The sequence below is a fragment of the Oncorhynchus gorbuscha genome, linkage group LG01, assembly GCF_021184085.1.
Source record: "Oncorhynchus gorbuscha isolate QuinsamMale2020 ecotype Even-year linkage group LG01, OgorEven_v1.0, whole genome shotgun sequence".
In the NCBI taxonomy this organism is placed as follows: Eukaryota; Metazoa; Chordata; class Actinopteri; order Salmoniformes; family Salmonidae; genus Oncorhynchus; species Oncorhynchus gorbuscha.
In genome coordinates, this window is record NC_060173.1 from 52,710,412 (window position 1) to 52,738,060 (window position 27,649).

At 46.2% G+C, this 27,649-nt stretch overlaps 1 protein-coding gene across 10 annotated transcripts in view; it reads right to left on the minus strand.

The window, feature by feature from the left end:
- myo9ab (myosin IXAb) overlaps window positions 1-27,649 on the minus strand; it is a 238,292-nt gene that overhangs the window by 69,010 nt on the left and 141,633 nt on the right. For all 10 annotated transcript variants that reach the window (XM_046356361.1, XM_046356352.1, XM_046356397.1 and 7 more), the window contains 2 exons: window positions 15,122-15,238; window positions 2,873-3,007 (listed from right to left, as the gene is read on the minus strand). In XM_046356361.1, coding sequence (XP_046212317.1) covers window positions 2,873-3,007; window positions 15,122-15,238 — 252 coding nt within the window. The remainder of the gene's footprint in view (window positions 1-2,872; window positions 3,008-15,121; window positions 15,239-27,649) is intronic.

Below are 27,649 nucleotides of genomic sequence, written 5' to 3' on the forward strand. Positions count from 1 at the left end.
ACACACTGCTCATGTATGCCAGTTTGGCTCTACACCCCCTGTAAAGTGGATGAATATGCTACATTTTAAGTTATCTGGCAACTTTAGTTGTGATACAAACCATATCAAAACATATATAGGCCTATGGGCTAGGCCACATGAGGTGTGCGACTATGATTCGAAAAAGTCAACAACAAAAAAAGGCATTGTTTCTTGCCTTACGCTGGGCATCCTTCACAAGTGAGAATATATCATTCACAAGTGATAAGCAATGTGCTTAATATTAGGAGAGTTGAGAAATAAATATGGTAGGCCTAGCCTATAGAAAGCTGATGGGATCCTCCTATTTTTAATAGAGGCCATCACTCTGATTTTATAGAAATGTTGGGCAACATGAAGTGTTTGATTATATTTTTTATTACATTTGCTTTGATGTCAGAGTGATTAGAGGGACAATAGAGTGCTGAGCACCAGGCCATTAACAAGTTCGGTAGCCTACTAATGACCATCAGCAGCATTAGAGCTTGGAGATGCCTAATTACCGTGACTAAACAGTCAAGTGGAATTTGACTGCCTTCATGACGCCAATGTGGGGGTAATACGGTCACCGCAACAGCCCTACATGCAGTGTAGCGATGGTTGAAACAGAACAGAGAGATTCAACCACACATACATTATTCTACACTTAGACAAAGAGGGAAAGACCTAAGGTAAAATAATGATTACCTGATTAGATATGAAAACAACACTCAAAGACAATTACAGACAAAATCAATTGATCAATTGACAGAAGAGTGGATCTAAAAGGTCCTGCTTTAGTGCAACCACTTAGCAGCGGTGTGTGTGTGTGTGTCCTTTCTGCCCTGCTATTTCACTGTAATGGCAGTGTCTTAGTAGATACGTGCACTAGTGCAAGTGGTGAGTCATGGAGTGGTAACAGTACTGACACAGGTTCTGACGCAAATGACCGGTCATAGCAATGACAAGTAGCAGCTAAAGGACTCAGGGCTACCTTGAAAGAGAGATTTCTATCTCAATGGGACCAGGGCCTGTATCCACAAAGCGTCTCAGAGTAGGAGTGCTGATCTATGATCAGTTTGGATTTTTAGATCATAATAAATAATATTATATGGAAAGATCCTATATCAGCACAACTCAGATGTATTGTGTATACTGGCACTGGTTAAATAAATAAAAATAAATAAAAACATGCACCATAGAATTAATGCTCGCCTGGATGAACTATACTTCCTGGTACAGATAAAAAATAATACAAAAAATGAATTGGATGTTCTAAGTCCATAATAATGCTTAATCCACATCAGGAAAAAATGTTGAGTGTAGTTACCTTTTAATTCAAGTGTGCACCAGCAAGAGACCATTCTTTGGTCAGCGGGGTTTCTGTAGCGCACATGTGATCACAGAGTTTGCAAAACAAAAGGCCACTGGATTGATGCAAATAATCATGATATAATCCTGCCAGGTAGGCATAGTTTACCTCGTAAAATAACATTTCATTTAGAAGGTTTTTGGGATCATCTCAACAAGAAGGTTATCGTTAGCATCATCGCTAACGGCTGCACAAAGGGTAGACATACACGCGCGTCACAGACACAGCCATTGCCTGTTCAGAAGGTCGCAGGGAAATCTGAATCGCTGACACATTTAGTTTAATGTCTCATGATAAACTGTCTTATGCTCAAATGAATACGTGTTCTAATAAGTTCAATCAATTTAGTAGATTTCCTACCAAGTATATTTTTGAATATTGTTGAATTCCGTCTGGATTCTATGGTAAGGCACTACATAAGCAACTGAAAATACTCAAAAGTCTGAGAAAGAAACTTACCCCACTGAAAAGTCTGCATAAGAAATTTAAAACACACAGAACCTGAGTAAGAAACGTACCGCACTAAAAAGTTTTCATAGTATGCCATAAGCAAATTAACAAATTCAAAAGTCCTCATGAGCCAGGCACTGGGGCGCTAGCCTAAAATAGGCTAAATGGGACATAAACCAAAACAATAAACACCATGCAGACAAAACATGAATAGAACAAGCCTATCTCCAGGTCATTGTAAGCGGTAAACACAGACAGAGGGGAGACAGGCAGCATTACTCAAGTCGGTAGCCAAGAGGGCCAAAACATCCTCATCAAAACCAAATCAAAACACCCCGCCTGGAAACCTCGAGTGCGTAAATTCCAGACCTCGTAAACCATGCTTTCACTGCATTCCTTCCGACGGTGAAGAAATATTCCTTTTTCACAACACTATTCATTCTACGTGGTTTTCATCTACGGTTTCAATCTGAAGCGATAAAAAGCCCTATCATTTTTGGAGAAGTCATCTATAAACATAATGTTGTGGAATGTGGAGTAGATTCAATGCAGTGAGACGAACACACACCCACTCTGAAGCTCAGACATACATATATGCACACACACACAGTATTGACGCTAACACACACAACGGCCGGGTGTGAGCGATTGTGTGCCCAGCGAATAAGACCAAGGTGAGGGTACTATAGAAAGGAAATGACAACACACCTCACAATAGCCATTGTGGAACTGGTAAACAGGCAGACCAGTCACTGCTTTCAGGTTAAGTGTTCACACATCTCAGCTAAAGAGCCATAAGTCACAACAATAGAAATACATAATTACTAGAATGGACACTCGCATTCAAGTCAACATTCGCAGCTTCTATTTCTACAGTCACAGCATTGGATTGAATAAGAGACTTTATTGTCCACAAAACACTGTAGTCCAAACAACAGTTAAAACTTGTATGACTGAATGCGCTTTATTCTGTTGTTGACCTGAAGTGTGGTCCATAAGCACTGACACACACACACACAAATGCACGCACACACACACAGAGAGAGACCTTACTTGTTCTAGCTTAAAGATGTGCTGGTTAAAGTAGTGTTGGAGCCTCTCGTTGGCAAAGTTGATGCAGAACTGCTCAAAGCTGTTGTTCTCGTAGTCTTCAAAGCCAAAGATGTCCAGCACTCCAATTGAAAGAATCTGCAGTAAAAGAGAGAGTTCACTTTAATTTGGCATCGATCAAATATTAAACATTTTAATACATAATACTCCATCTAGAAAAATGACAATGAGCTCTTGATGAACCTTCCATCAAAACCTACATAGCCCTGACATAATGGAATAACCAGGCATCATATGTCACTGTCTATGCCATCCTGATCTCTCTATGCAGGCCTCATGAAAAGCGTACAATTTGTAAGGCCCAATAAAGACAGGGGAATGACAAATTGTGAGTGACAGATGGATGTTAAACTCTGCTCTAATATCTTACGTCTCAAGAGTCTAGCGGTCTGGCTGAACACATCAGACAGCACTGTGGGACAGAGGAGGGCTAAGGGACACAACAGGGCCTCTAACATTGCCCCAAACCACAGCTGTCTAAATCTACCCTCATCTGTTCTCACACACACACACACACACACACACACACACACACACACACACACACACACACACACACACACACACACACACACACACACACACACACACACACACACACACACACACACACACACACACACACACACACACACACACACACACACACACACACACGTCTGTTGAGCACCACCAAAACAAGCAGAAGAGGCCATCGTGCCATCTGCCTCAATTTTCTGGGCACACATGTGTACACAAGCACACACAAGCATTTGGGAGGAGAGATGCAAATGTGATCTAATCCTTTCCATGCCCACTGGGCAAAGCCAGTCAGCTGCCATGGTGACCCCTCCCCCACCCACACACAGCAAAAATGATGCAACTCCAGTACACACCAAACTGAGACAGAGAGAAACATTCAGTACAGATAAAGGAAACAAAGGAACACAGAGAGAGAGAGAGAGAGAGAGAGAGAGAGAGAGAGAGAGAGAGAGAGAGAGAGAGAGAGAGAGAGAGAGAGAGAGAGAGAGAGAGAGAGAGAGAGAGAGAGAGAGAGAGAGAGAGACCTTTAAATAGAGCCACGGACCAAAAAGAAAGAGGTCAACAGAGCTAGACATGAGGTTAGGTTTAGAAAAGAAAAGGTCTGTTAGCGTAATGTCTGTTAGCATGCCAGCTAACAGCTAACAATCTCCTTTGGTTTTTCTACACTCCGAGCCCTGCTGGAACACACAGCCTACGCAAACTTCACCACAGTGCAAAAACGTGACGAATTCTACTGGCCTGTGATGAAATTGTGTGTGTGAGTGAGCCAGTGACACACAGACAGAGAGAGAGAGAGACAGAGAGAGAGAGAGAGAGAGAGAGAGAGAGAGAGAGAGAGAGAGAGAGAGAGAGAGAGAGAGAGAGAGAGAGAGAGAGAGAGAGAGAGAGAGAGAGAGAGAGAGAGAGAGAGAGAGAGAGAGGGAGGGAGGGAGCGAAGGAGCGAGAGAGCGAATTTATTATTTTATTTCACCTTTATTTAACCAGGTAGGCTAGTTGAGAACAAGTTCTCATTTGCAACTGCATTCTGGCCAAGATAAAGCATAGCAATTCGACACATACAACAACACAGAATTACACATGGAATAAACAAACAAAATATAGTCAATAATACAGAAGAACAAAATAAAACAAAAAGTCTATATACAGTGAGTGCAAATTAGGTAAGATAAGGGAGTTAAGGCAATAAATAGGCCATGGTGGCGGAGTAATTACAATATAGCAATTAAACACTGGAATGGTAGATGTGCAGAGATGAATGTGCAAGTAGAGATACTGGGGTGCAAAGGAGCAAGATAAATAAATAAATAAATATAGTATGGGGATGAGGTAGGTAGATAGATGGGCTGTTTACAGATGGGCTATGAACAGGTGCAGTGATCTGTGAGCTGCTCTGACAGCTGGTGCTTAACGCTAGTGAGGGAGATATGAGTCTCCAGCTTCAGAGATTTTTGCAGTTCATTCCAGTCATTGGCAGCAGAAAACAGCAAGGAAAGACGACCAAAGGAGGAATTGGCATTGAGGGTGACCAGTGAGATATACCTGCTGGGGACGTGTGCTACGAGTGGGTGCTGCTATGGTGACCAGTGAGCTGAGATAAGGTGGGGCTTTACCTAGCGTCAGACCATGTGTGTGTGTGTGTGTTTGTATGTACAGTTGAAGTCGAAAGTTAACATACACTTAGATTGGAGTCATTAAAACTCGTTTTTCAACCACTCCACAAATTTCTTGTGAACAAACTACAGTTTTGGCAAGTCGGTTAGGACATCTACTTTGTGCACAAAGTTTTTTTATTTCACCTTTATTTAACCAGGTAGGCTAGTTGAGAACAAGTTCTCATTTGCAACTGCGACCTGGCCAAGATAAAGCATAGCAGTGTGAACAGACAACACAGAGTTACACATGGAGTAAACAATTAACAAGTCAATAACACAGTAGAAAAAAAAGAGTCTATATACATTGCGCGCAAAAAGCATGAGGAGGTAGGCGAATAATTACAATTTTGCAGATTAACACTGGAGTGATAAATGATCAGATGGTCCTGTACAGGTAGAGATATTGGTATGCAAAAGCAGAAAAGTAAATAAATATAAACAGTATGGGAATGAGGAAGGTAAAAATGGGTGGGCTATTTACCGATAGACTATGTACAGCGGCAGCGATCGGTTAGCTGCTCAGATAGCAGATGTTTGAAGTTGGTGAGGGAGATAAAAGTCTCCAACTTCAGCGATTTTTGCAATTTGTTCAAGTCACAGGCAGCAGAGAACTGGAATGAATGGCGACCAAATGAGGTGTTGGCTTTAGGGATGATCAGTGAGATACCCCTGCTGGAGCGTCTCCTCCCTCTCTGCATCCCTTGACTCTCTATGTCCCCTATCCTCCAGGCCGGCTCGGTCCTCCCCTCCCGCTCCGTGGCTCGATGACTCATTGCGAGCTCACAGAACAGGGCTCCGGGCAGCTGAGCGGAAATGGAGGAAAACTCGCCTCCCTGCGGACCTGGCATCCTTTCACTCCCTCCTCTCTACATTTTCCTCCTCTGTCTCTGCTGCTAAAGCCACTTTCTACCACGCTAAATTCCAAGCATCTGCCTCTAACCCTAGGAAGCTCTTTGCCACCTTCTCCTCCCTCCTGAATCCTCCGCCACCTCCCCCCTCCTCCCTCTCTGCAGATGACTTCGTCAACCATTTTGAAAAGAAGGTCGACGACATCCGATCCTCGTTTGCTAAGTCAAACGACACCGCTGGTTCTGCTCACACTGCCCTACCCTGTGCTCTGACCTCTTTCTCCCTCTCTCTCCAGATGAAATCTCGCGTCTTGTGACGGCCGGCCGCCCAACAACCTGCCCGCTTGACCCTATCCCCTCCTCTCTTCTCCAGACCATTTCCGGAGACCTTCTCCCTTACCTCACCTCGCTCATCAACTCATCCCTGACCGTTGGCTACGTCCCTTCCGTCTTCAAGAGAGCGAGAGTTGCACCCCTTCTGAAAAAACCTACACTCGATCCCTCCGATGTCAACAATTACAGACCAGTATCCCTTCTTTCTTTTCTCTCCAAAACTCTTGAACGTGCCGTCCTTGGCCAGCTCTCCCGCTATCTCTCTCTGAATGACCTTCTTGATCCAAATCAGTCAGGTTTCAAGACTAGTCATTCAACTGAGACTGCTCTCCTCTGTATCACGGAGGCGCTCCGCACTGCTAAAGCTAACTCTCTCTCCTCTGCTCTCATCCTTCTAGATCTATCGGCTGCCTTCGATACTGTGAACCATCAGATCCTCCTCTCCACCCTCTCCGAGTTGGGCATCTCCGGCGCGGCCCACGCTTGGATTGCGTCCTACCTGACAGGTCGCTCCTACCAGGTGGCGTGGCGAGAATCTGTCTCCTCACCACGCGCTCTCACCACTGGTGTCCCCCAGGGCTCTGTTCTTGGCCCTCTCCTATTCTCGCTATACACCAAGTCACTTGGCTCTGTCATAACCTCACATGGTCTCTCTTATCATTGCTATGCAGACGACACACAATTAATCTTCTCCTTTCCCCCTTCTGATGACCAGGTGGCGAATCGCATCTCTGCATGTCTGGCAGACATATCAGTGTGGATGACGGATCACCACCTCAAGCTGAACCTCGGCAAGACGGAGCTGCTCTTCCTCCCGGGGAAGGACTGCCCGTTCCATGATCTCGCCATCACGGTCGACAACTCCATTGTGTCCTCCTCCCAGAGCGCCAAGAACCTTGGCGTGATCCTGGACAACACCCTGTCGTTCTCAACTAACATCAAGGCGGTGGCCCGTTCCTGTAGGTTCATGCTCTACAACATCCGCAGAGTACGACCCTGCCTCACACAGGAAGCGGCGCAGGTCCTAATCCAGGCACTTGTCATCTCCCGTCTGGATTACTGCAACTCGCTGCTGGCTGGGCTCCCTGCCTGTGCTATTAAACCCCTTCAACTCATCCAGAACGCCGCAGCCCGTCTGGTGTTCAACCTTCCCAAGTTCTCTCACGTCACCCCGCTCCTCCGTTCTCTCCACTGGCTTCCAGTTGAAGCTCGCATCCGCTACAAGACCATGGTGCTTGCCTACGGAGCTGTGAGGGGAACGGCACCTCAGTACCTCCAGGCTCTGATCAGGCCCTACACCCAAACAAGGGCACTGCGTTCATCCACCTCTGGCCTGCTCGCCTCCCTACCACTGAGGAAGTACAGCTCCCGCTCAGCCCAGTCAAAACGGTTCGCTGCCCTGGCCCCCCCAATGGTGGAACAAACTCCCTCACGACGCCAGGACAGCGGAGTCAATCACCACCTTCCGGAGACACCTGAAACCCCACCTCTTTAAGGAATACCTAGGATAGGTTAAGTAATCCCTCTCACCCCACCCCCCCTAAGTTTTAGATGCACTATTGTTAAGTGACTGTCCCACTGGATGTCATAAGGTGAATGCACCAATTTGTAAGTCGCTCTGGATAAGAGCGTCTGCTAAATGACTTAAATGTAAAAAAAATGTAAATGTAACTGAGATAAGGCGGAGCTTTATTGTTAAGGGAATTTTTATCAATGATGACTAATTATGTATACATTTCAATCAGGACTGACTAATCCAAATACTATTATGTTACTGTATATGTACTAATCAGAATACTAAATGTTACTGTATATGTATGAGTTTTCTTTCTTGATCCCATTACTGAAAATAATGTGTGTGTGAACGTGGGCAAAAGTTAGAACAATGACTGTCTGTTCCTTGGTACAAATGAATCAGACTGGCTAGAGTGCTTATCTACACAAGAAAACCTTGACTCGTCAATTATATTAAATTGGTAGGGAGACGGATGTGGGAAGGCTTGATACACAGCCTTTGTACTGGAACGGATATGGCACAGATTGGGGCTGGAACTAAGGACGTCATTTTCAGTTTATAACCTGTGGTAATCTGTATTGTGGCAGTACTCTCTTGAATAAAGGCTGTTACTTGACTTTTAAGACCGGGCTCTGTCCATTCCTATAAAATAAGGGTCTTACAAGTTCTTATAAATTGACAGTGTTTAATTTTAATTGGGAATTAAAACAGAGGAATTAAATTCCTTCAACATTTACCTAGCATGGACTTGTAGATGACCTGGAGCCAGTGGGTCTGGCGACGAATATGTAGCGAGGGCCAGCCGACAGGTCGCAATGGTGGGTGGTATAAGGTGCTTTTTAGTAACAAAACGGATGGCACTGTGATAAACTGCATCCAGTTTGCTGAGTAGAGTGTTGGAAGCTATTTTGTAGATGACATCGCCGAAGTCAAGGATCGGTAGGATAGTCAGTTTTACTAGGGTAAGTTTTGCGGCGTGAGTGAAGGAGGCTTTGTTGCGGAATAGAAAGCCAACTCTAGATTTGATTTTAGATTGGAGATGTTTGATATGAGACTGGAAGGAGAGTTTACAGTCTAACCAGACACCTAGGTACTTATATATGTCCACATATTCTAGGTCGGAACCATCCAGGGTGGTGAAGCTAGTCGGGCGTGCGGGTGCAGGCAGCGAACGGTTGAAAAGCATACATTTGGTTTTACTAGCGTTTAAGAGCAGTTGGAGGCCACGGAAGGAGTGTTGTATGGCATTGAAGCTCGTTTGGAGGTTAGATAGCACAGTGTCCAAGGACGGGCCGGAAGTATACAGAATGGTGTCGTCTGCGTAGAGGTGGATCAGGGAATCGCCCGCAGCAAGAGCAACATCATTGATATATACAGAGAAAAGAGTCGGCCCGAGAATTGAACCCTGTGGCACCCCCATAGAGACTGCCAGAGGACCGGACAGCATGCCCTCCGATTTGACACACTGAACTCTGTCTGCAAAGTAGTTGGTGAACCAGGCAAGGCAGTCATCAGAAAAACCGAGGCTACTGAGTCTGCCGATAAGAATATGGTGATTGACAGAGTCAAAAGCCTTGGCAAGGTCGATGAAGACGGCTGCACAGTACTGTCTTTTATCGATGGCGGTTATGATATCGTTTAGTACCTTGAGCATGGCTGAGGTGCACCAGTGACCGGCTCGGAAACCAGATTGCACAGCGGAGAAGGTACGGTGGGATTCGAGATGGTCAGTGACCGGTTTGTTGACTTGGCTTTCGAAGACCTTAGATAGGCAGAGCAGGATGGATATAGGTCTGTAACAGTTTGGGTCCAGGGTGTCTCCCCCTTTGAAGAGGGGGATGACTGCGGCAGCTTTCCAATCCTTGGGGATCTCAGACGATATGAAAGAGAGGTTGAACAGGCTGGTAATAGGGGTTACAACAATGGCGGCGGATAGATTGTCAAGCCCAGCTGATTTGTACGGGTCCAGGTTTTGCAGCTCTTTCAGAACATCTGCTATCTGGATTTGAGAACCTGAAGAGGCTTGGGCAAGTAGCTGCGGGGGAGGGGGGGGCAGAGCTGTTGGCCGAGGTTGGAGTAGCCAGGAGGAAGGCATGGCCAGCCGTTGAGAAATGCTTGTTGAAGTTTTCGATAATCATGGATTTATCGGTGGTGACCGTGTTACCTAGCCTCAGTGCAGTGGGCAGCTGGGAGGAGGTGCTCTTGTTCTCCAGGGACTTCACAGTGTCCCAGAACTTTTTGGAGTTAGAGCTACAGGATGCAAATTTCTTCCTGAAGAAGCTGGCCTTTGCATTCCTGACTGACTGTGTGTATTGGTTCCTGACTTCCCTGAACAGTTGCATATCGTGGGGACTATTCGATGCTATTGCAGTCCGCCACAGGATGTTTTTGTGCTGGTCGAAGGCAGTCAGGTCTGGAGTGAACCATGGGCTATATCTGTTCTTAGTTCTGCATTTTTTGAACGGAGCGGTGAGGAAGTTACTTTTAAAGAATGACCAAGCATCCTCAACTGACGGGATGACGTCTATGTCCTTCCAGGATACCCGGGCCAGGTCGATTAGAAAGGCCTGCTCACAGAAGTGTTTTAGGGAGCGTTTGACAGTGATGAGGGGTGGTCGTTTGACTGTGGATCCATAGCGGATACAGGCAATGAGGCAGTGATTGCTGAGATCCTGGTTGAAGACAGCGGAGGTGTATTTGGAGGGCCAGTTGGTCAGGATGTCTATGAGGGTGCCCTTGTTTACAGACTTAGGGTTGTACCTGGTAGGTTCCTTGATGATTTGTGTGAGATGGAGGGCATCTAGCTTAGATTGTAGGACTGCCGGGGTGTTAAGCATATCCCAGTTTAGGTCACCTAACAGAACAAACTCTGAAGCTAGATGGGGGGAAATCAATTCACAAATGGTGTCCAGGGCATAGCTGGGAGCTGAGTGGGGTCGGTAGCAGGCGGCAACAGTGAGAGACTTATTTCTGGAGAGAGTAATTTTTAAAATGAGTAGTTCGAACTATTTGGGTAGTAATTTTTTCAACAATTGTTTAGAGATTATTTCACTTATAATTAACTACATATACTAAGTTGACTGTGCCTTTAAATAGGTTGGAAAATTCCAGAAGATTATGTCATGGCTTTAGAAGCTTCTGATAGGCTAATTGACGTCATTTGAGCCAATTGGAGGTGTGCCTGTGGATGTATTACAAGGCCTACCGTCAAACTCAAAGCCTCTTTGATCATGGGAAAATCAGAAGAAATCACCCAAGACATCAGAAAAAAAATTGTAGACCTCCACAAGTCTGGTTTATCCTTGGGATCAATTTCCAAATTCTTGAAGGTACAACATTCATCTGTACAAACAATAGTACGCAAGTATAAACACCATGAGACCACGCAGCTGTTGTAGTCCTTCTGTAGCTCAGTTGGTAGAGCATGGCGCTTGTAACGCCAGGGTAGTGGGTTCGATTCCCGGGACCACCCATACGTAGAATGTATGCACACATGACTGTAAGTCGCTTTGGATAAAAGTGTCTGCTAAATGGCATATATTATTATTATTATTATACTGCTCATGAAGGAGACGTGTTCTGTCTCCTAGAGATGAACGTACTTTGGTGCGAAAAGTACAAATCAATCCCAGAACAACAATAAAGGATCTTGTGAAGATGCTGGAGGAAACGGGTACAAAAGTATCTATATCCACAGTAAAAATGAGTCCTATATCGACATAACCTGAAAGGCTGCTCAGCAAGGAAGAAACCACTGCTCCAAAACCGCCATAAAAAAGCAAGACTACTGTTTGCAACTGCACATGGGGACAAAGATCGTAGGTCCTCTGAAATGTCCTCTGTTCTGATAGAACTGTTTGGAGAAAAAAGGGGGAGGCTTGCAAGCCGAAGAACAACATCCCAACCGTGAAGCACGGGGGTAGCAGCATCATGTTGTGCGGGTGTTTTGCTGCAGGAGGGACTGGTGCACTTCACAAAATAGATGGCTTCATGAGGATGGAAAATTATGTGCATATATTAAAGCAACATCTCAAGACATCAGTCAGGAAGTTAAAGCTTGGTCGCGAATTGGTCTTCCAAATGGACAATGACCCCAAGCATACTTACAAAGTTGTGGCAAATTGGCTTAAGGACAACAAAGTCAAGGTATTGGAGTGGCCATCAGAAAGCCCTGACCTCAATCCTATAGAAAATTTGTGGGCAGAACTGAAAAAGCATGTGCGAGCAAGGAGGCCTACAAACCTAACTCAGTTACACGAGCTCTGTCAGGAGGAATGGGCCAAAAGTCACCCAACTTATTGTGGGAAGCTTGTGGAAGACTATCCAAAACGTTTGACCAAAGTTTAAAACATTTAAAGGCAATGCTACCAAATACTAATTGAGTGTTTTTAAACTTCTGACCCACTGGGAATGTGATGAAATAAATAAAAGCTGAAATAAATTATTCTGTCTACTATTATTCTGACATTTCACATTCTTAAAATAAACCTTTTATAACTAGTGGGCATTATTTTAATTTTTGGATAAAAAATGTTCCGTTTCAAACGGGATATTTTGTCACGACAAGATGCTCGACTATGCATATAATTGACATATTTGGAGAGAGAACACTCTGACGTTTCCAAAACTGCAAAGATATTGTCTGTGAGTGCAACAGAACTGATGTTACAGGCGAAACCCAGATAAAAATCCAATCAGGTATTGCCAAATTTTTTGAAACCGCCTCATGCCAATGACTCCTTATATGGCTGTGAATGAGCTACAAATGGGCTTACGTTTTCTACGTATTCCCCAAGGTGTCTACAGCATTGTGATGTCTTTTTACACATTTATGTTTAAGAATAGCCGTAAAGGACCACATTTAGCAAGTGGTCACATGATGGCTCCGGCAGAAAATTTTGCGTAAAGTACACAAGTTGCCATTTTTCCAATCGCTTCTTATGAGAAACCAATTATCCCAACGGATATATTATCAAATATATATGTGAAAAACACCTTGAGGATTGATTCTAAACAACGTTTGCCATGTTTCTGTCGATATTATAGCGCTAATTTGGAAAAAAGTTTGGCGTTGCAGTGACTGCATTTTCCGGTCGATTTCTCAGCCAAACGTGAAGAACAAACAGAGCTATTTCGAATACAAAAATAATATTTTTGGAAAAAAGGTACATTTGCTATCTAACTGGGAGTCTCCTGAGTGAAAACATCCGAAGTTCTTCAAAGGTAAATTATTTAATTTGATGGCTTTTCTTATTTTCGTGAAAATGTTGCCTGACGCTAGCAGAGCCTAGCCATAGCATTATGACATGATAAACTTACACAAATGCTTGTCTCGCGTTGGCTGTAAAGCATATTTTAAAAATCTGAGATGACAGTGTGATTAACAAAAGGCTAAACTGTGTCTCAATATATTTCATTTGGGATTTTCATGAATAGGAACATTTTCTAGGAAGATTTCTGTCCACTGCATTATGCTAATTAGTTTGAGGCTACGTTACGCTCCCGCATGCGGGATGGGTAGTATCAAGAAGTTAAAATTAAGGGGTGACCCTAACTGACCTAAGACCGGGAATTTTTACTAGGATTAAATTGCAGAAATTGTGAAAAACTGAGTTTAAATATATTTGTTTAAGGTGTACGTAAACTTCCGACTTCAACTGTATATTATGTATGTGTGTGTGTGTCAGAGCTTGCATGAGTGTGAAGAATGTGTGTGAGGGAACGTGTGCGTGTGTCAGTGTCATGAACGACTTAATGCGTGTGTGTGTACACTACCAGTCAAAAGTTTGGGTTTTGCTATTTTATACATTGTAGAATAATAGTGAAGACATCCAAAATATGAAATAACACTTATGGAATCATGTAAAAACCAAAAAAGTGTTAAACAAATATAAATCAAAAATCTTGTTTTTATTTGAGATTATTCAAATAGTTACCCTTTGCCTTTGACAGATTTGCACACTCGTGGAATTCTCTCAACCAGCTTCACGAGTTAGCTGAAATGCATTCCAGGTGACTAACAGGTGTGCCTTGTTAAAGTTCATTTGTGTTATTTATTTCCTTCTTAATGCGTTTGAGCCAATCAGTTGTGTTGTGACAAGGTAGGGGGGGTATACAGAAGATAGCCCTATTTGGTAAAAGACCAAGTCCATATTATGGTAAGAACAGCTCAAATAGCAAAGAGAAACGACAGTCCATCATTACTTTCAGACATGAAGGTCAGTCAATCTGGAAAATTTCAAGAACTCTGAAAGCGCAGTCGCAAAAACCATCAAGCACTATGATGAAATTGGCTCTCATGAGGACCACCACAGGAATGGAAGACCCAGAGTTACCTCTGCTCCAAAGGATACGTTCATTAGTTACCGGCCTCAGAAGTTGCAGCCAAAATAATTTATTCAGAGTTCAAGTGACAGACACATCTATCTCAACATCAACTGTTCAGAGGAGACTGTGTGAATCAGGCCTTCATGGTTGAATTGCTGCAAAGAAACCACCATAAAAGGACACCAATAATAAGAAGAGACTTGCTTGGGCTAAGAAACACAAGCTATGGACACTAGACTGGTGGAAATGATTCCTTTTGTCTGGAGTCCAAATTGGAGATTTTTAGTTCCAGTCACCGTGTCTTTGTGAGACATGGGTGAACGGATGTGTAGTTCCCACCGTAAAGCATGGAGGAGGAGGTGTTCTGGTGTGGTGCTGCTTTTCTGGTGACACTGTCTGTGATTTATTTAGAATTCAAGGCACACTTAACCAGCATGGCTACCGCAGCATTCTGCAGCAATACACCATCCCATATGGTTTGGGTTTAGTGGGACTATCATTTGTTTTTCAACAGGACAATGACCCAACACACCTCCAGACTGTGTAAGGGCTATTTGACCAAGAAGGAGAGTGATGGAGTGCTGCATCAAATGACCTGGCCTCCACAATCCCCCGACCTCAACCAAATTGAGATGGTTTGGGATGAGTTGGACCGCAGTGTGAAGGAAAAGCAGCCAACAACTGCTCAATATATATGGGAACTCCTTCAAGACTGTTGGAAAATAATTCCAGGTGAAGCTATTTGAGAGAATGCCAAGAGTGTGCAAAGCTGTCATTAAGGCAAAGGGTGACTATTTGAAGAATCTCAAATATAAAATATATTTTGATTTAACGCAATTTTGGTTACTACATGATTCCATATGTGTTATTTCATAGTGTTGATGTCTTCACTATTATTCTACAATGTAGAAAATAGTTTAAAAAAATAAAGAAAAACACTTGAATGAGTAGATGTGTCCAAACTTTTGACCGGTAGTGTAGGTCTAAATCCTACCTTGGCACTGTCTTCCAGGTCTTTGTTGTTGAGCAGGGCATGGTTGGTCCTGAAGACGATCCAGTCAAACAGGGCGCTATACAGGGATTTGGCCATGGAGTCCCGCACGGTGCCAGCCTACATTCACACAGAGACAATCATGACACAAGAACACATTTTACCGTCTGCTCCAATCACAGCGCTATATCAATCAATCAAATTTATAAAGTATATGCATTCCATCTGGACCATGGGCTTATCCTCCTGTCAACCCCCCCCCGCTCCCCCTCCCCTTCACAAACACACACAATATTCTCCCCTCTTGATCTTGAGCTGTACAGACTATAGGACAATATAAAAACACAATGTCGTTCAAATCCAATGTAGATTAGGTACAAGCAACAATGGAAAACATCTCCATAAAATAATCTGCCGTACTCTTCACAACACACCAAATTAATCCACCAGACAGAAATAGAGGTGTGTGTGTGTGTGTGTGAGCATCTGTAACATATTATTTACGTATGTTATTGTCCCAGATGTTTCTCCCTTCTTAAAGTGCTTGCTAATCTTCCTGCACAGCATGTGGTTTTACAGAGATTTAATACTGCACAAGGTTAATCAGACATGAAAGGGCAAACCCTCAAAGGATATAACTGCATCACGACGAAACAAAACTACTGTACCGTATCCTTCTCTCTCCTTATCTGTTTATCTAGGCTCTCTCTCGTCTAATATATTTCTATTTCCATCAAGTCTGTGTGTCAGTCTGTGTGTGTGTGTGCGTCGTCTGTCTGTGTGTGTGTGTGTGTGTGTGCGTGCGTGCGTCAGTCTGTGTGTGCGTGTGCGTCAGTCTGTGTGTGTGCGTCAGTCTGTGTGTGTGTGTGTGTGCGTGCGTCAGTCAGTCAGTCAGTCTGTGTGCGTGTGTGTGTGTGTGTGCGTGCGTGCGTGCGTCAGTCAGTCAGTCAGTCAGTCAGTCAGTCAGTCAGTCAGTCAGTGTGCGTGCGTGCGTGCGTGCGTCAGTCAGTCAGTCAGTCAGTCAGTCAGTCAGTCTGTGTCAGTCAGTCAGTCAGTCAGTCAGTCAGTCAGTCAGTCTGTGTGTCAGTCAGTCAGTCAGTCAGTCAGTCAGTCAGTCAGTCAGTCTGTGTGCGTGCGTGCGTGCGTGCGTGCGTCAGTCAGTCAGTCAGTCAGTCAGTCAGTCAGTCAGTCAGTCAGTCAGTCAGTCAGTCAGTCAGTCAGTCAGTCAGTCAGTCAGTCAGTCAGTGTGCGTGCGTCAGTCAGTCAGTCAGTCAGTCAGTCAGTCAGTCAGTCAGTCTGTGTGCGTCAGTCAGTCAGTCAGTCAGTCAGTCAGTCAGTCAGTCTGTGTGCGTGCGTCAGTCAGTCTGTGTGCGTGCGTCAGTTAGTCAGTCAGTCAGTCAGTCAGTGTCAGTCTGTGTGCGTGCGTGCGTCAGTCAGTCAGTCAGTCAGTCTGTGTGCGTGCGTCAGTCAGTCAGTCTGTGTGTGCGTGCGTGCGTGCGCGTCAGTCAGTCAGTCTGTGTGCGTGCGTGCGTCGTCAATCAGTCATTCTGTGTGCGTGCGTCAGTCAGTCAGTCAGTCAGTCAGTCAGTCAGTCAGTCAGTCAGTCAGTCAGTCAGTGTGCGTGCGTCAGTCAGTCAGTCAGTCAGTCAGTCAGTCAGTCAGTGTCGTGCGTGTGCGTGCGTGCGTGCGTGCGTGCGTCAGTCAGTCAGTCAGTCAGTCAGTCAGTCAGTCAGTCAGTCAGTCAGTCTGCGTGCGTGCGTCAGTCAGTCAGTCAGTCAGTCAGTCAGTCTGTGTGCGTCAGTCAGTCTGTGTGTGTGCGTGCGTCAGTCAGTCGGTCAGTCTGTGTGTGTGCGTGCGTGCGTCAGTCAGTCAGTCTGCGTGCGTCAGTCTGTGTGTGTGTGCGTGCGTGCGTCAGTCTGTGTGTGTGTGCGTGCTTCAGTCTGTGTGTGTGTGTGTGTGCGTGCGTCAGTCTGTGTGTGTGTGTGTGTGTGTGCGTGCGTCAGTCTGTGTGTGTGTGTGTGTGTGTGTGCGTGCGTCAGTCTGTGTGTGTGTGTGTGTGTGTGTGTGCGTCAGTCAGTCTGTGTGTGTGTGTGTGTGTGTGTGTGTGTGTGTGTGTGTGTGTCAGTCAGTCAGTCAGTCAGTCTGTGTGTGTGCGTGCGTGAGTCAGTGTGTGTGTGTGTGCGTGCGTCAGTCTGTCTGTGTGTGTGTGTGTGCGTCAGTCAGTCAGTCAGTCAGTCAGTCAGTCAGTCAGTGTGCGTGCGTGAGTCAGTCAGTCAGTCAGTCAGTCAGTCAGTCAGTCAGTCAGTGTGCGTGAGTCAGTCAGTCAGTCAGTCAGTCAGTCAGTCAGTCAGTCAGTCAGTCAGTCAGTCAGTCAGTCAGTCAGTCAGTCAGTCAGTCCGTGCGTGAGTCAGTCAGTCAGTCAGTCAGTCTGTGTGCGTGCGTGCGTCAGTCTGTGTGTGCGTGCGTGCGTCAGTCTGTGCGTGCGTGCGACAGTCTGTGCGTGCGTGCGTGCATCAGTCTGTGCGTGCGTGCGTCAGTGCGTGCGTGCGTCAGTCTGTGCATGCGTGCGTCAGTCTGTGCGTGCGTGCAACAGTCTGTGCGTGCGTGCGTGCATCAGTCTGTGCGTGCGTGAGTCTGTGCGTGCGTGCGTCAGTGCGTGCGTGCGTGAGTCTGTGCGTGCGTGCGTGAGTCTGTGCGTGCGTGCGTCAGTGCGTGCGTGCGTGAGTCTGTGCGTGCGTGCGTGAGTCTGTGCGTGCGTGCGTGAGTCTGTGCGTGCGTGCGTCAGTGCGTGCGTGCGTCAGTCTGTGCATGCGTGCGCGTCAGTCTGTGCCTGCGTGCGTCAGTCTGTGCCTGCGTGCGTGCGTGAGTCTGTGCGTGCGTGCGTCAGTCTGTGCGTGCGTGCAACAGTCTGTGCGTGCGTGCGTGCATCAGTCTGTGCGTGCGTGAGTCTGTGCGTGCGTGCGTCAGTGCGTGCGTGCGTGAGTCTGTGCGTGCGTGCGTCAGTGCGTGCGTGCGTGAGTCTGTGCGTGCGTGCGTCAGTGCGTGCGTGCGTCAGTCTGTGCGTGCGTGCGTGCGTGCGTGCGTCAGTCTGTGCGTGCGTGCGTGCGTGCGTCAGTCTGTGCGTGCGTGCGTGCGTGCGTCAGTCTGTGCGTGCGTGCGTGCGTGCGTGCGTCAGTCTGTGCGTGCGTGCGTGCGCGCGTGCGTCAGTCTGTGCGTGCGTGCGTCAGTCTGTGCGTGCGCGCGTGCGTCAGTCTGTGCGTGCGTGCGTGCGTGTCTGTGCGTGCGTGCGCGTGCGTCAGTCTGTGCGTGCGTGCGTGCGTGCGTCAGTCTGTGCGTGCGTGCGTCAGTCTGTCAGTCGTGCGTGCGTCGTCGTCAGTCTGTGCGCGTGCGTGCGCGTCAGTCTGTGCGTCGTGCGTCTGTGCGTGCGTGCGTGCGCGTCAGTCTGTGCGTGCGTGCGCGCGTCAGTCTGTGCGTGCGTCGTCGTCAGTCTGTGCGTGCGTCGTCGTCAGTCTGTGCGTGCGTGCGCGTGTCGTCAGTCGTGCGTGCGTGCGTCGTGCGTCAGTCTGTGCGTGCGTCAGTCTGTGCGTGCGTCAGTCTGTGCGTGCGTCAGTCTGTGCGTGCGTCAGTCTGTGCGTGCGTCAGTCTGTGCGTGCGTCAGTCTGTGCGTGCGTCGTCAGTCTGTGCGTGCGTGCGTGCGTCAGTCTGTGCGTGCGTGCGTGCGTCAGTCTGTGCGTGCGTGCGTCAGTCAGTCTGTGCGTGCGTCAGTCTGTGCGTGCGTTGCGTCAGTCTGTGCGTGCGTGCGTGCGTCAGTCTGTGCGTGCGTGCGTGCGCGTCAGTCAGTCTGTGCGTGCGTCTGTGCGTGCGTGCGTGCATCCGTCTGCGTGCGTCGTCAGTCTGTGCGTGCGTGCGTGCATCCGTCTGTGCGTGCGTCAGTCTGTCTGTGCGTGCGTCAGTCTGTGCGTGTGCGTGCGTCAGTCTGTGCGTGCGCGTCAGTCTGTGCGTGCGTGCGTGCGTCTGTCGTGCATGCGTCTGTGCGTGCGTGCGTCGTGCGTGCGCGCGTCAGTCTGTGCGTCTGTGCGTGCGTGCGTGCGTGCAGTCTGTGCGTGCGTCGCGTCAGTCTGCGTGCGCGTGCGTGCGTCAGTCGTGCGTGCGTCAGTCTGTGTCGCGTGCGTGCGTCGCGTCAGTCTGTGCGCGTCAGTCTGTGCATGCGTGCGTCAGTCTGTGCGTGCGTGCGTCAGTCTGTGCGTGCGTGCGTCAGTCTGTGCGTGCGTGCGAAGGTGCGTGTGAAGGTGCATGTGCGTGTGAAGGTGCGTGTGCGCGTAAAGGTGCGTGCGAAGGTGCGTGTGTGTGCGAAGGTTTGTGTGCGTGCGTGCGTGCATCCGTCTGTGCGTGCGTGCGTGCATCCGTCTGTGCGTGCGTGCGTGCATCCGTCTGTGCGTGCGTGCGTGCATCCGTCTGTGCGTGCGTGCGTGCATCCGTCTGTGCGTGCGTGCGCGTCAGTCTGTGCGTGCGTGCGTGCGTGCGTCAGTCTGTGCGTGCGTGCGTGCGTGCGTCAGTCTGTGCGTGCGTGCGTCGTGCGTCAGTCTGTGCGTGCGCGTGCGTGCGTGCGTCAGTCTGTGCGTGCGTGCGTGCGTCAGTGCGTCGTGCGTGCGTGCGTGCGTCAGTCTGTCGTGCGTGCGTGCGTGCGTCAGTCTGTGCGTGCGTGCGTGCGTGCGTCAGTCTGTGCGTGCGTGCGTGCGTCTGTGCGTGCGTGCGTCTGTGCGTGCGAGCGTCTGTGCGTGCGTGCGTGCGTCAGTCTGTGCGTGCGTGCGTCAGTCTGTGCGTGCGTGCGTCAGTCTGTGCGTGCGTGCGTCAGTCTGTGCGTGCGTGCGTCAGTCTGTGCGTGCGTGCGTCAGTCTGTGCGTGCGTGCGAAGGTGCGTGTGAAGGTGCATGTGCGTGTGAAGGTGCGTGTGCGCGTAAAGGTGCGTGCGAAGGTGCGTGTGTGTGCGAAGGTTTGTGTGCGTGCGAAGGTTCGTGTGCGTGTGAAGGCACGTGTGCGTACGAAGGCGCGTGTGCGTGCGAAAGCGCGTGTGCGTGCGAAGGCTCGTGTGCGTGTTTGTCGGTCTGTGTTTGTGTGTCTGTGTGTGTGTGTCTGTGTGTCTGTGTGTGTGTGTGTGGAGGTGTCAGTCTGTGTGTCAGTGCTTTGCTGGTGACACTGTCTGATTTATTTATAATTCAAGGCACACTTAACCAGCATGGTTACCACAGCGATGTGCCATCCCATCTGGTTTGAGCTTAGTGGGACTATCATGTGTTTTTCAACAGAACAATGACCCAACACACCTCCAGGCTGTGTAAGGGTTATTTGACCAAGAAGGAGAGTGATGGAGTGCTGCATCAGTTGACCTGGCCTCCACAATCACCTGACCTCAACCCAATTGAGATTGTTTGGGATGAGTTGGACCACAGAGTGATGGAAAAGCAGCCAACAAGTGCTGAGCATATGTTGGAACTCCTTCAAGACGGCTGGGAAAGATAATGCCAAGACTGTACAAAACTGTCATCAAGGCAAAGGGTGGCTACTTTGAAGAATCTCAAATATAAAATATATTTTGATTTGTTTAACACTTATTTTTGGTTAATACATGATTCCATATGTGTTATTTCATAGTTTTGATGTAGGCGTGTCCAAACTTTTGACTGGTACTGTGTGTGTGTGATATATACAGTGGGGCAAAAAAGTATTTAGTCAGCCACCAATTGTGCAAGTTCTCCCACTTAAAAAGATGAGAGGCCTGTAATTTTCATCATAGGTACACTTCAACTATGACAGACAAAATGAGAAGAAAAAAAATCCAGAAAATCACGTTGTAGGATTTTTTATGAATTTATTTGCAAATTATGTTGGAAAATAAGTATTTGGTCCCACTGTATCTCTCTATATCTATCTAGCCACCTGTCCGTTTACAGTACACGTCTCTCAAGCCAGATATGCCTGTCTGTCCATCTGCAGTATCATTGACTTGGGGATGCTGATGCATTGTAATACCACTCTCTCTCCCAAATACTGGGAGCCCAGCAAACACCTGCTCCCTGCACTGCACTACACACTTAGCGTTTCTACCTTTGCACTTGGCCACAGTCAAACGTTGAAGTACATACTTTAGAAAGGCAAATGAACAAATAGACTATCATCAGCATTCTAACCTGATCTGTTCTTTAAAACCTCTCTAGGGTACGTGGGACGGTAGCATCCCACCTGGCCAACATCCAGTGAAATTGCAGAGCGCAAAATTCAAAAATAGTAAATTCAAGTATTTAACATTCTTCAAAATATATGTGTTATACATCAAAATAAAGCTTAACTTCTTGTTAATCCAGCCGCCATGTCAGATTTAAAAAAGGCTTTACGGCGAAAGCAAACCATGCAATTATCTGAGGACAGCACCCCGCAATAAAACACATGAAAATCCTATTTCAACCAGGCAGGTGCAACACAAATGTCAGAAATAGCGATATAAAAAGTGCCTTACCTTTGATGATCTTCTTCTGTTGGCATTCCAAAAGTTCGCAGTTACATAACAAATGGTCCTTTTGTTCAATAATGTCCTTCTTTATATCCATAAAAACTCAATTTAGCTGGCGCGCTTCAGTCAATAATCCACTCAGTTTCCCTCAATCAAAATGCATACAATATGAATCCCAAACGTTACTAATAAACTTTTACAAACAAGTCAAACAACGTTTACAATCAAACCTTAGGTACACTAATACGCAAATAAACAATACTATTCTCCATCTTAAATTGTATGTTCATTACCGGAGATAAATAAGAAAGAACGCGCTTTCCTCCACTCTCTTGGAAACACTACAGCCAAAATGGGAGCCACCTAGAAAAAATATAATTTCTCAGTCATTTTCCAAAAATCAGCCTGAAACTCTTTCCAAAGACTGTTGACATCTAGTGAAAGCCATAGGAACTGCAATTTGGGAGGACTTGGTCTTAAAATTATAGTACTAGCCATTGAAAATAGTGGTAAGCTGATTTTTCTTTTTGGGGGGAGGTGGTTTGTCTTCGGGGTTTCACCTGCATTATCAGTTATGTTATACTCAAAGATATAATTTTAACAGTTTTAGAAACTGAGAATGTTTTCTATCTAAATCTACCAATTATATACATATCCTAGCTTCTGGGCCTGAGTAACAAGCAGTATACTTTGGGCATGCTTTTCATCCGGATGTCAAAACACTGCCCCCTACCTCAGAGAGGAGAGGTTGTTCTTTAAGGAGGACACAAGAAGTGGTGCTGAGACGACGTAGAACGTGTAGCCCTATATTGGATGCCATGCAATCACGCCTGTACGCCCTAGAAGGCTACAAAGCATAGCCCTAGGGGGTTACTTGTTTCTGAAAATCCTGTTAGTGAAGGCACATCTAGAATTCGTACCTCCTACGTCCATCCGGATTGTATAAAGTGTAAAGAATTAGTCTGAGCCTAGCTTTCTCTAAACCGGCGCCAACTGTATAACTCGGCTGGGATAGACAGCAGTAGGCTACATGGAACCGTGCCTTGCATGTGGAGAATGAATAGGAGATGCTAACAATGCTAGCCAATACCAGTGTAACATCACAGAGGCCCAACATTGCGATACTTCCAGCAACGCTTCGCGAAGCAGACTACAGGCCAGACTGGGATTTGGGAAGTCAATGGGAGAAGCGAAAGGTTCGAGAAAGGTTCGAAAGTTTTAAAAAACTGACATGATTTCATTTTTTAAATCAAAAACAACTTAATATCGCAGGAGTGACTTTGATTTGACGGGCCTGCACATATGCAGTTCAGCGCGAGAAGACACCCGATGACTAATTCTCTGCATGAGCTTAGCTAGCCAACATCGCCTACAAGCGGGATCAGGGATTTTTTATTGGAGAAGCAGTTTCTAGGAATCCTCATACTGTACTATCTTTGGTAACATGTTAGCATGCCAGCTACGTTCCTCTAATGCATAACAATGTTAGCTCGACCAACAATAGTGCAACATTTGTTAGCATGCCAGATGCTCCTCTGGTTTTTCCACACTCCAAGCCCTTCTGTGCTACAACACTACAGCTTTGGGTGTTTTGAGATTCAGAGCCAAAGCTTTAAGTGTTTCCAGACACACAAATCCGTTTTTGGACACGTCATCGATCCATAAAAAGCAATTGACAAGATAGACGATTATTGTGCCTCGACAAGCCAAAGGGAAAATATGCTCTCTACTTAAGGTGATGAAAGGCATGCTAAGCTAGGGCTATGGCGGTCATTACAATTTTGTCAGCCGGTAACTGTCATGCAAATACATGCTAGTCTCATGGTAATTGACGGATAATTAACAAACATGTTTAGCATCTCCGTGTTTCCGCGTTTAGCCTATGCGGACGTTACATGGAACATCTACGTTTAAAAATAAATCAACTTAATATAGCCTAAACCATCACAATAAATTCATTATTGATTTTACGCAGGTCTATAGAAACATATGTATCATATTCCGAGTCGTCCTTATGTTAGGTACTGATCTGGCTATGCCATATGGCTGTGGTCTACACTAGTTAATTTAGCAGGTAAGATTCGCTTATAATTCCTTTGGCATTATTTTATAGTAAGACGAATACAACTGAACATAGATTAATAAAATAGAAAGGATATTTTTCCCAAAACGATTTCCGAGGTTGTTTGATTCAATCATTTGAAACAGGTCCTCCTATATGCTTAATCAGAATTATTCATGTGACTTTAGTTGGTATACAAACCTTAGGCCTTTCGAATACCTTTCGAATACATTCGAAGGCTGCATGATGCAACTATTGATGCTTTCGAAAAAAGGTGCATTAAAAAGGCATGAGCTCTGCTTTGTTTCTTGCACAGGCCACATGCACTTCATCAGTCTCTCATTCACAACTTGTTATTATTCTCACCCATCAGACTATTCTCAATGCAATATTGTCTTTACATATAGCCTACTAATTTTGTATGGACATTTTTTTAAAACTTAGAATGGCCCACATAAAAAACATGTCATCCGTAGCCTGCACTCGAATAGCGAACGCGGTTACGATTATAATTCGCCAGGTAGGCTACACCAGTTGTAAAGCGGAATAATGTGCATCATTTTAAGAATTGAGCAATAAATATAGCAGCACAAGAAATACAGTAGTGGCCAGTCAAAAGTGTTCAGATGAGGCAGATACAGGACTGTTTTGCTAGACTGGAATATGTTCGGGGATTCTTCTGATGGCATTCTTCTGATGGTACACCACATCAGTCACTGGCTTCATCAATAAGTGCATTGATTAAATATGTATGAGAGCACCAGCTGTTCCGGACGAATGTGTGATCATGCTCTCCGAAGTTGATGTGAGTAAGACCTTAAAAAAAAGTCAACATTCACAAGGCCGCAGGGCCAGTCGGAATACCAGGACGTGTACGCCGAGGGTGCGCTGACCAAGTGTCTTCACTGAAATGTTAAACTTGTCCCCGACTGAGTCTGTAAAACCAACATGTTTCAAGCAGACCACCATAGTGCCTGTGCCCAACAACACTAAGGTAACCTGCCTAAATGACTACCGACTCGTAGCACTCACGTCTGTAGCCATAAAATGCTTTGAAAGGCTTGTCTTGGCTAACATCAACACCATTATCCCAGAAACCCTAGACACACAAATTTGCATACTGCCCCAACAGATCCACAGATGCAATCTCTATTGTACTCCACACTGCCCTTTCACACCTGGACAAAAGGTACACCTATGTGAGAGTGCTATTCATTGACTACAGCTCAGCGTTCAACACAGTAGTGCCCTCAAAGCTCATCACTAAGCTAAGGACCCTGGGACTAAACACCTCCCTCTGCAACTGGATCCTACGCCGCACTCAGGTGGTACGGGTAGGCAACAACACATCCGCCACACTGATCCTCAACACGGGGGCCCCTCAGGGGTGTGTGCTCAGTCCCCTCTTGTACTCCCTGTTCACTTATGATTGCATGGCCAGGCACGACTCCAAACCATCGTCAAGTTTGTTGAAGACACAACAGTGGTAGGCCAGATCACCAACAACAATGAGACAGCCTACAGGGAGAAGGTCAGAGACATGGCCGTGTGGTACCAGGACAACAACCTCTCCCTCAACGTGATCAAGACAAAGGAGATGATTGGGGACTACAGGAAAAGCCCGCCCCCATTCTCATCGATGGGGTTGCAATGGAGCAGGTTGAGAGCTTCAAGTTCCTCGGTGTCCACATCACCAACAAACAATCATGATCAAAACACACTAAGACAGTTGTGAAGAGGGCACAACAAAGCCTATTCCCCCTCAGGAGACTGAAAAGATTTGGCATGGGTCTTCAGATCCTCAAAAGGTTCAACAGCTGCAACATCGAGAACATCCTATAAACTCTCCAGTAGTAGTACCAAAGCAATCAAAGGCCATTATCTCAAAAGCGAGATTACAAGTTTAAACTTTCAAAGCAGAATTCCTTTCCCATCATTCCTCACATTCAGTGTATGACATACTTTGTTGTATCTCTGTGTCTCTGCTTTTATCCAATGTAAAAACACCATTTCAAATTATGCTACATCAAATCAAACCTTATTTGCCACATGTGCCAAATACAACAGATGTAGTAGACCTTACCGTGAAATGCTTACTTACAAGCCCTTAACCAACAGTGCAGTTCAAGAAGAGTTTAAAAAAATATTTACCAAGTAGACTAAAATAAAAAGTAACAACAATAAGAATAACAAGGCTACGTACAGGGGACACCAGTACCGAGTCAGTGTGCGGGGCTATAGGTTAGTTGAGGTAATTTGTACATGTAGGTGAGGGTGAAGTGACTATGCATAGATAATAAACAGCGAGTAGCAGCAGTGTACAAAAGGGAGGGGGGGGGGGTCAATGTAAATTGTCCGGTGCCGATTTTATTAATTGTTCAGCAGTCTTATGGCTTGGGGGTAGAAGCTTTTGAGGAGCCTTTTGGTCCTAGACTTGCACTCCGGTACCGCTGGCTGTGCAGTAGCAGAGAAAACAGTCTACAACTTACTGGAGAGTGACAATTTTTGGGGCTTTCTTCTGACACCGCCAATTACATAGGTCCTGGAAGGCAGGAAGCTTGGTCCCAGTAATATACTGGACCATTCGCACTACCCCCGTAGCGCTTTACGGTCAGATGCCGAGTAGTTGCAACCGGTCAGCATGCTCTCGATGGTGCAGCTGTAGAACCTTTTGAGGATCTGGGGACCCATCCCAAATCTTTTCAATCTCCTGAGGGGGAAAAGGTTTTGTCGTGCCCTCTTCACGACTGTCTTGGTATGTTTGGACCATGATAGTTTGTTGGTGATGTGGACACCAAGGAACTTGAAACTCTCCACTACAGCCCCGTCAATGTTAATGGGGGCCTGTTCGGCCCACCTTTTCCTGTAGTTCACAATCAGCTCGTTTGTCTTGCTCACATTGAGGGAGAGGTTGTTGTCCTGGCACCACGCAAGACTGAATCAAGGTGGTCGTTCACCTATAGGCTACGCTTACAGTTATTTGGCCACTTCAGTTGTGATTCAAACCTTATCAAAACATATAGGCCTATGGGCTAGGCTACATGATGCATGCGGCTATGATTTGAACAAAACAACAAAAGTGCATGCTCTGTTTCTTGCGTTAGACTGCACACGCTGCGCATTATTCACAAGTGACAATATTCTCCCCCATCAGACTATTCTCTATTTAATCAAGTCTTTACATATACTAAATAATATGTGTGAAATTAGTTTTGATTACGAATGGGCCATTATCATGCACCTGTCGGAAGTCGGGCAGGGGGAAAAAAAGACGTCATCCTCATGCACTTGAATAGCGAACGGAGGATGCTTTTCCCGCGGTTCATTTTCATGCCAGCCAGATAGGCTATACTCCGGTTGTAAAGTGAAGCAATGTGCTTAATATTAACAAAGATAAGAAAATAAACATAGTTAGCCTAGAGAAAACTGATGGGATCCTCCTCTTTTTAATAGAGGCCATCATTCTGTTTTCTCACGCAATTGCATAGCATAGTCTACAGAAATGTTGCAAAACACTTATTTCATTCCATGCATCACCCAGCTATGAGAAATTGGCTCTCTCAATGAGGTGATCCTATTCTGATCAAACTCTGAATGACAGGGCTCTCATGAAGTGTTTGATATTCGAATGCATTTGCATTAATGCCAGAGTGATTAAAGGGACAATCGAGCGCCGAGTACCAGACGATTGGCGACTGGCAGCATGTTCGGTAGGCTATTAATGGACCGTCAGAGCACGGTCTTGGAGAAGTCCAGTTACCGGGACTCAACGGTCACGTGGAATTTGACTGCGGTCAAGACTCGCGACTGCCGTTGTGGAGGTAATACGGTCACCGTAACAGCCCTATGCTAAACTATTATAATAGGAGTGTTATGGAAGGGGAATGGCGTTTAAGTCTGGTTAGCTGTGGCTGGTGAGACACAGGTCTGTGCTGTTACTGGAGGCATGTCCAACATACTCC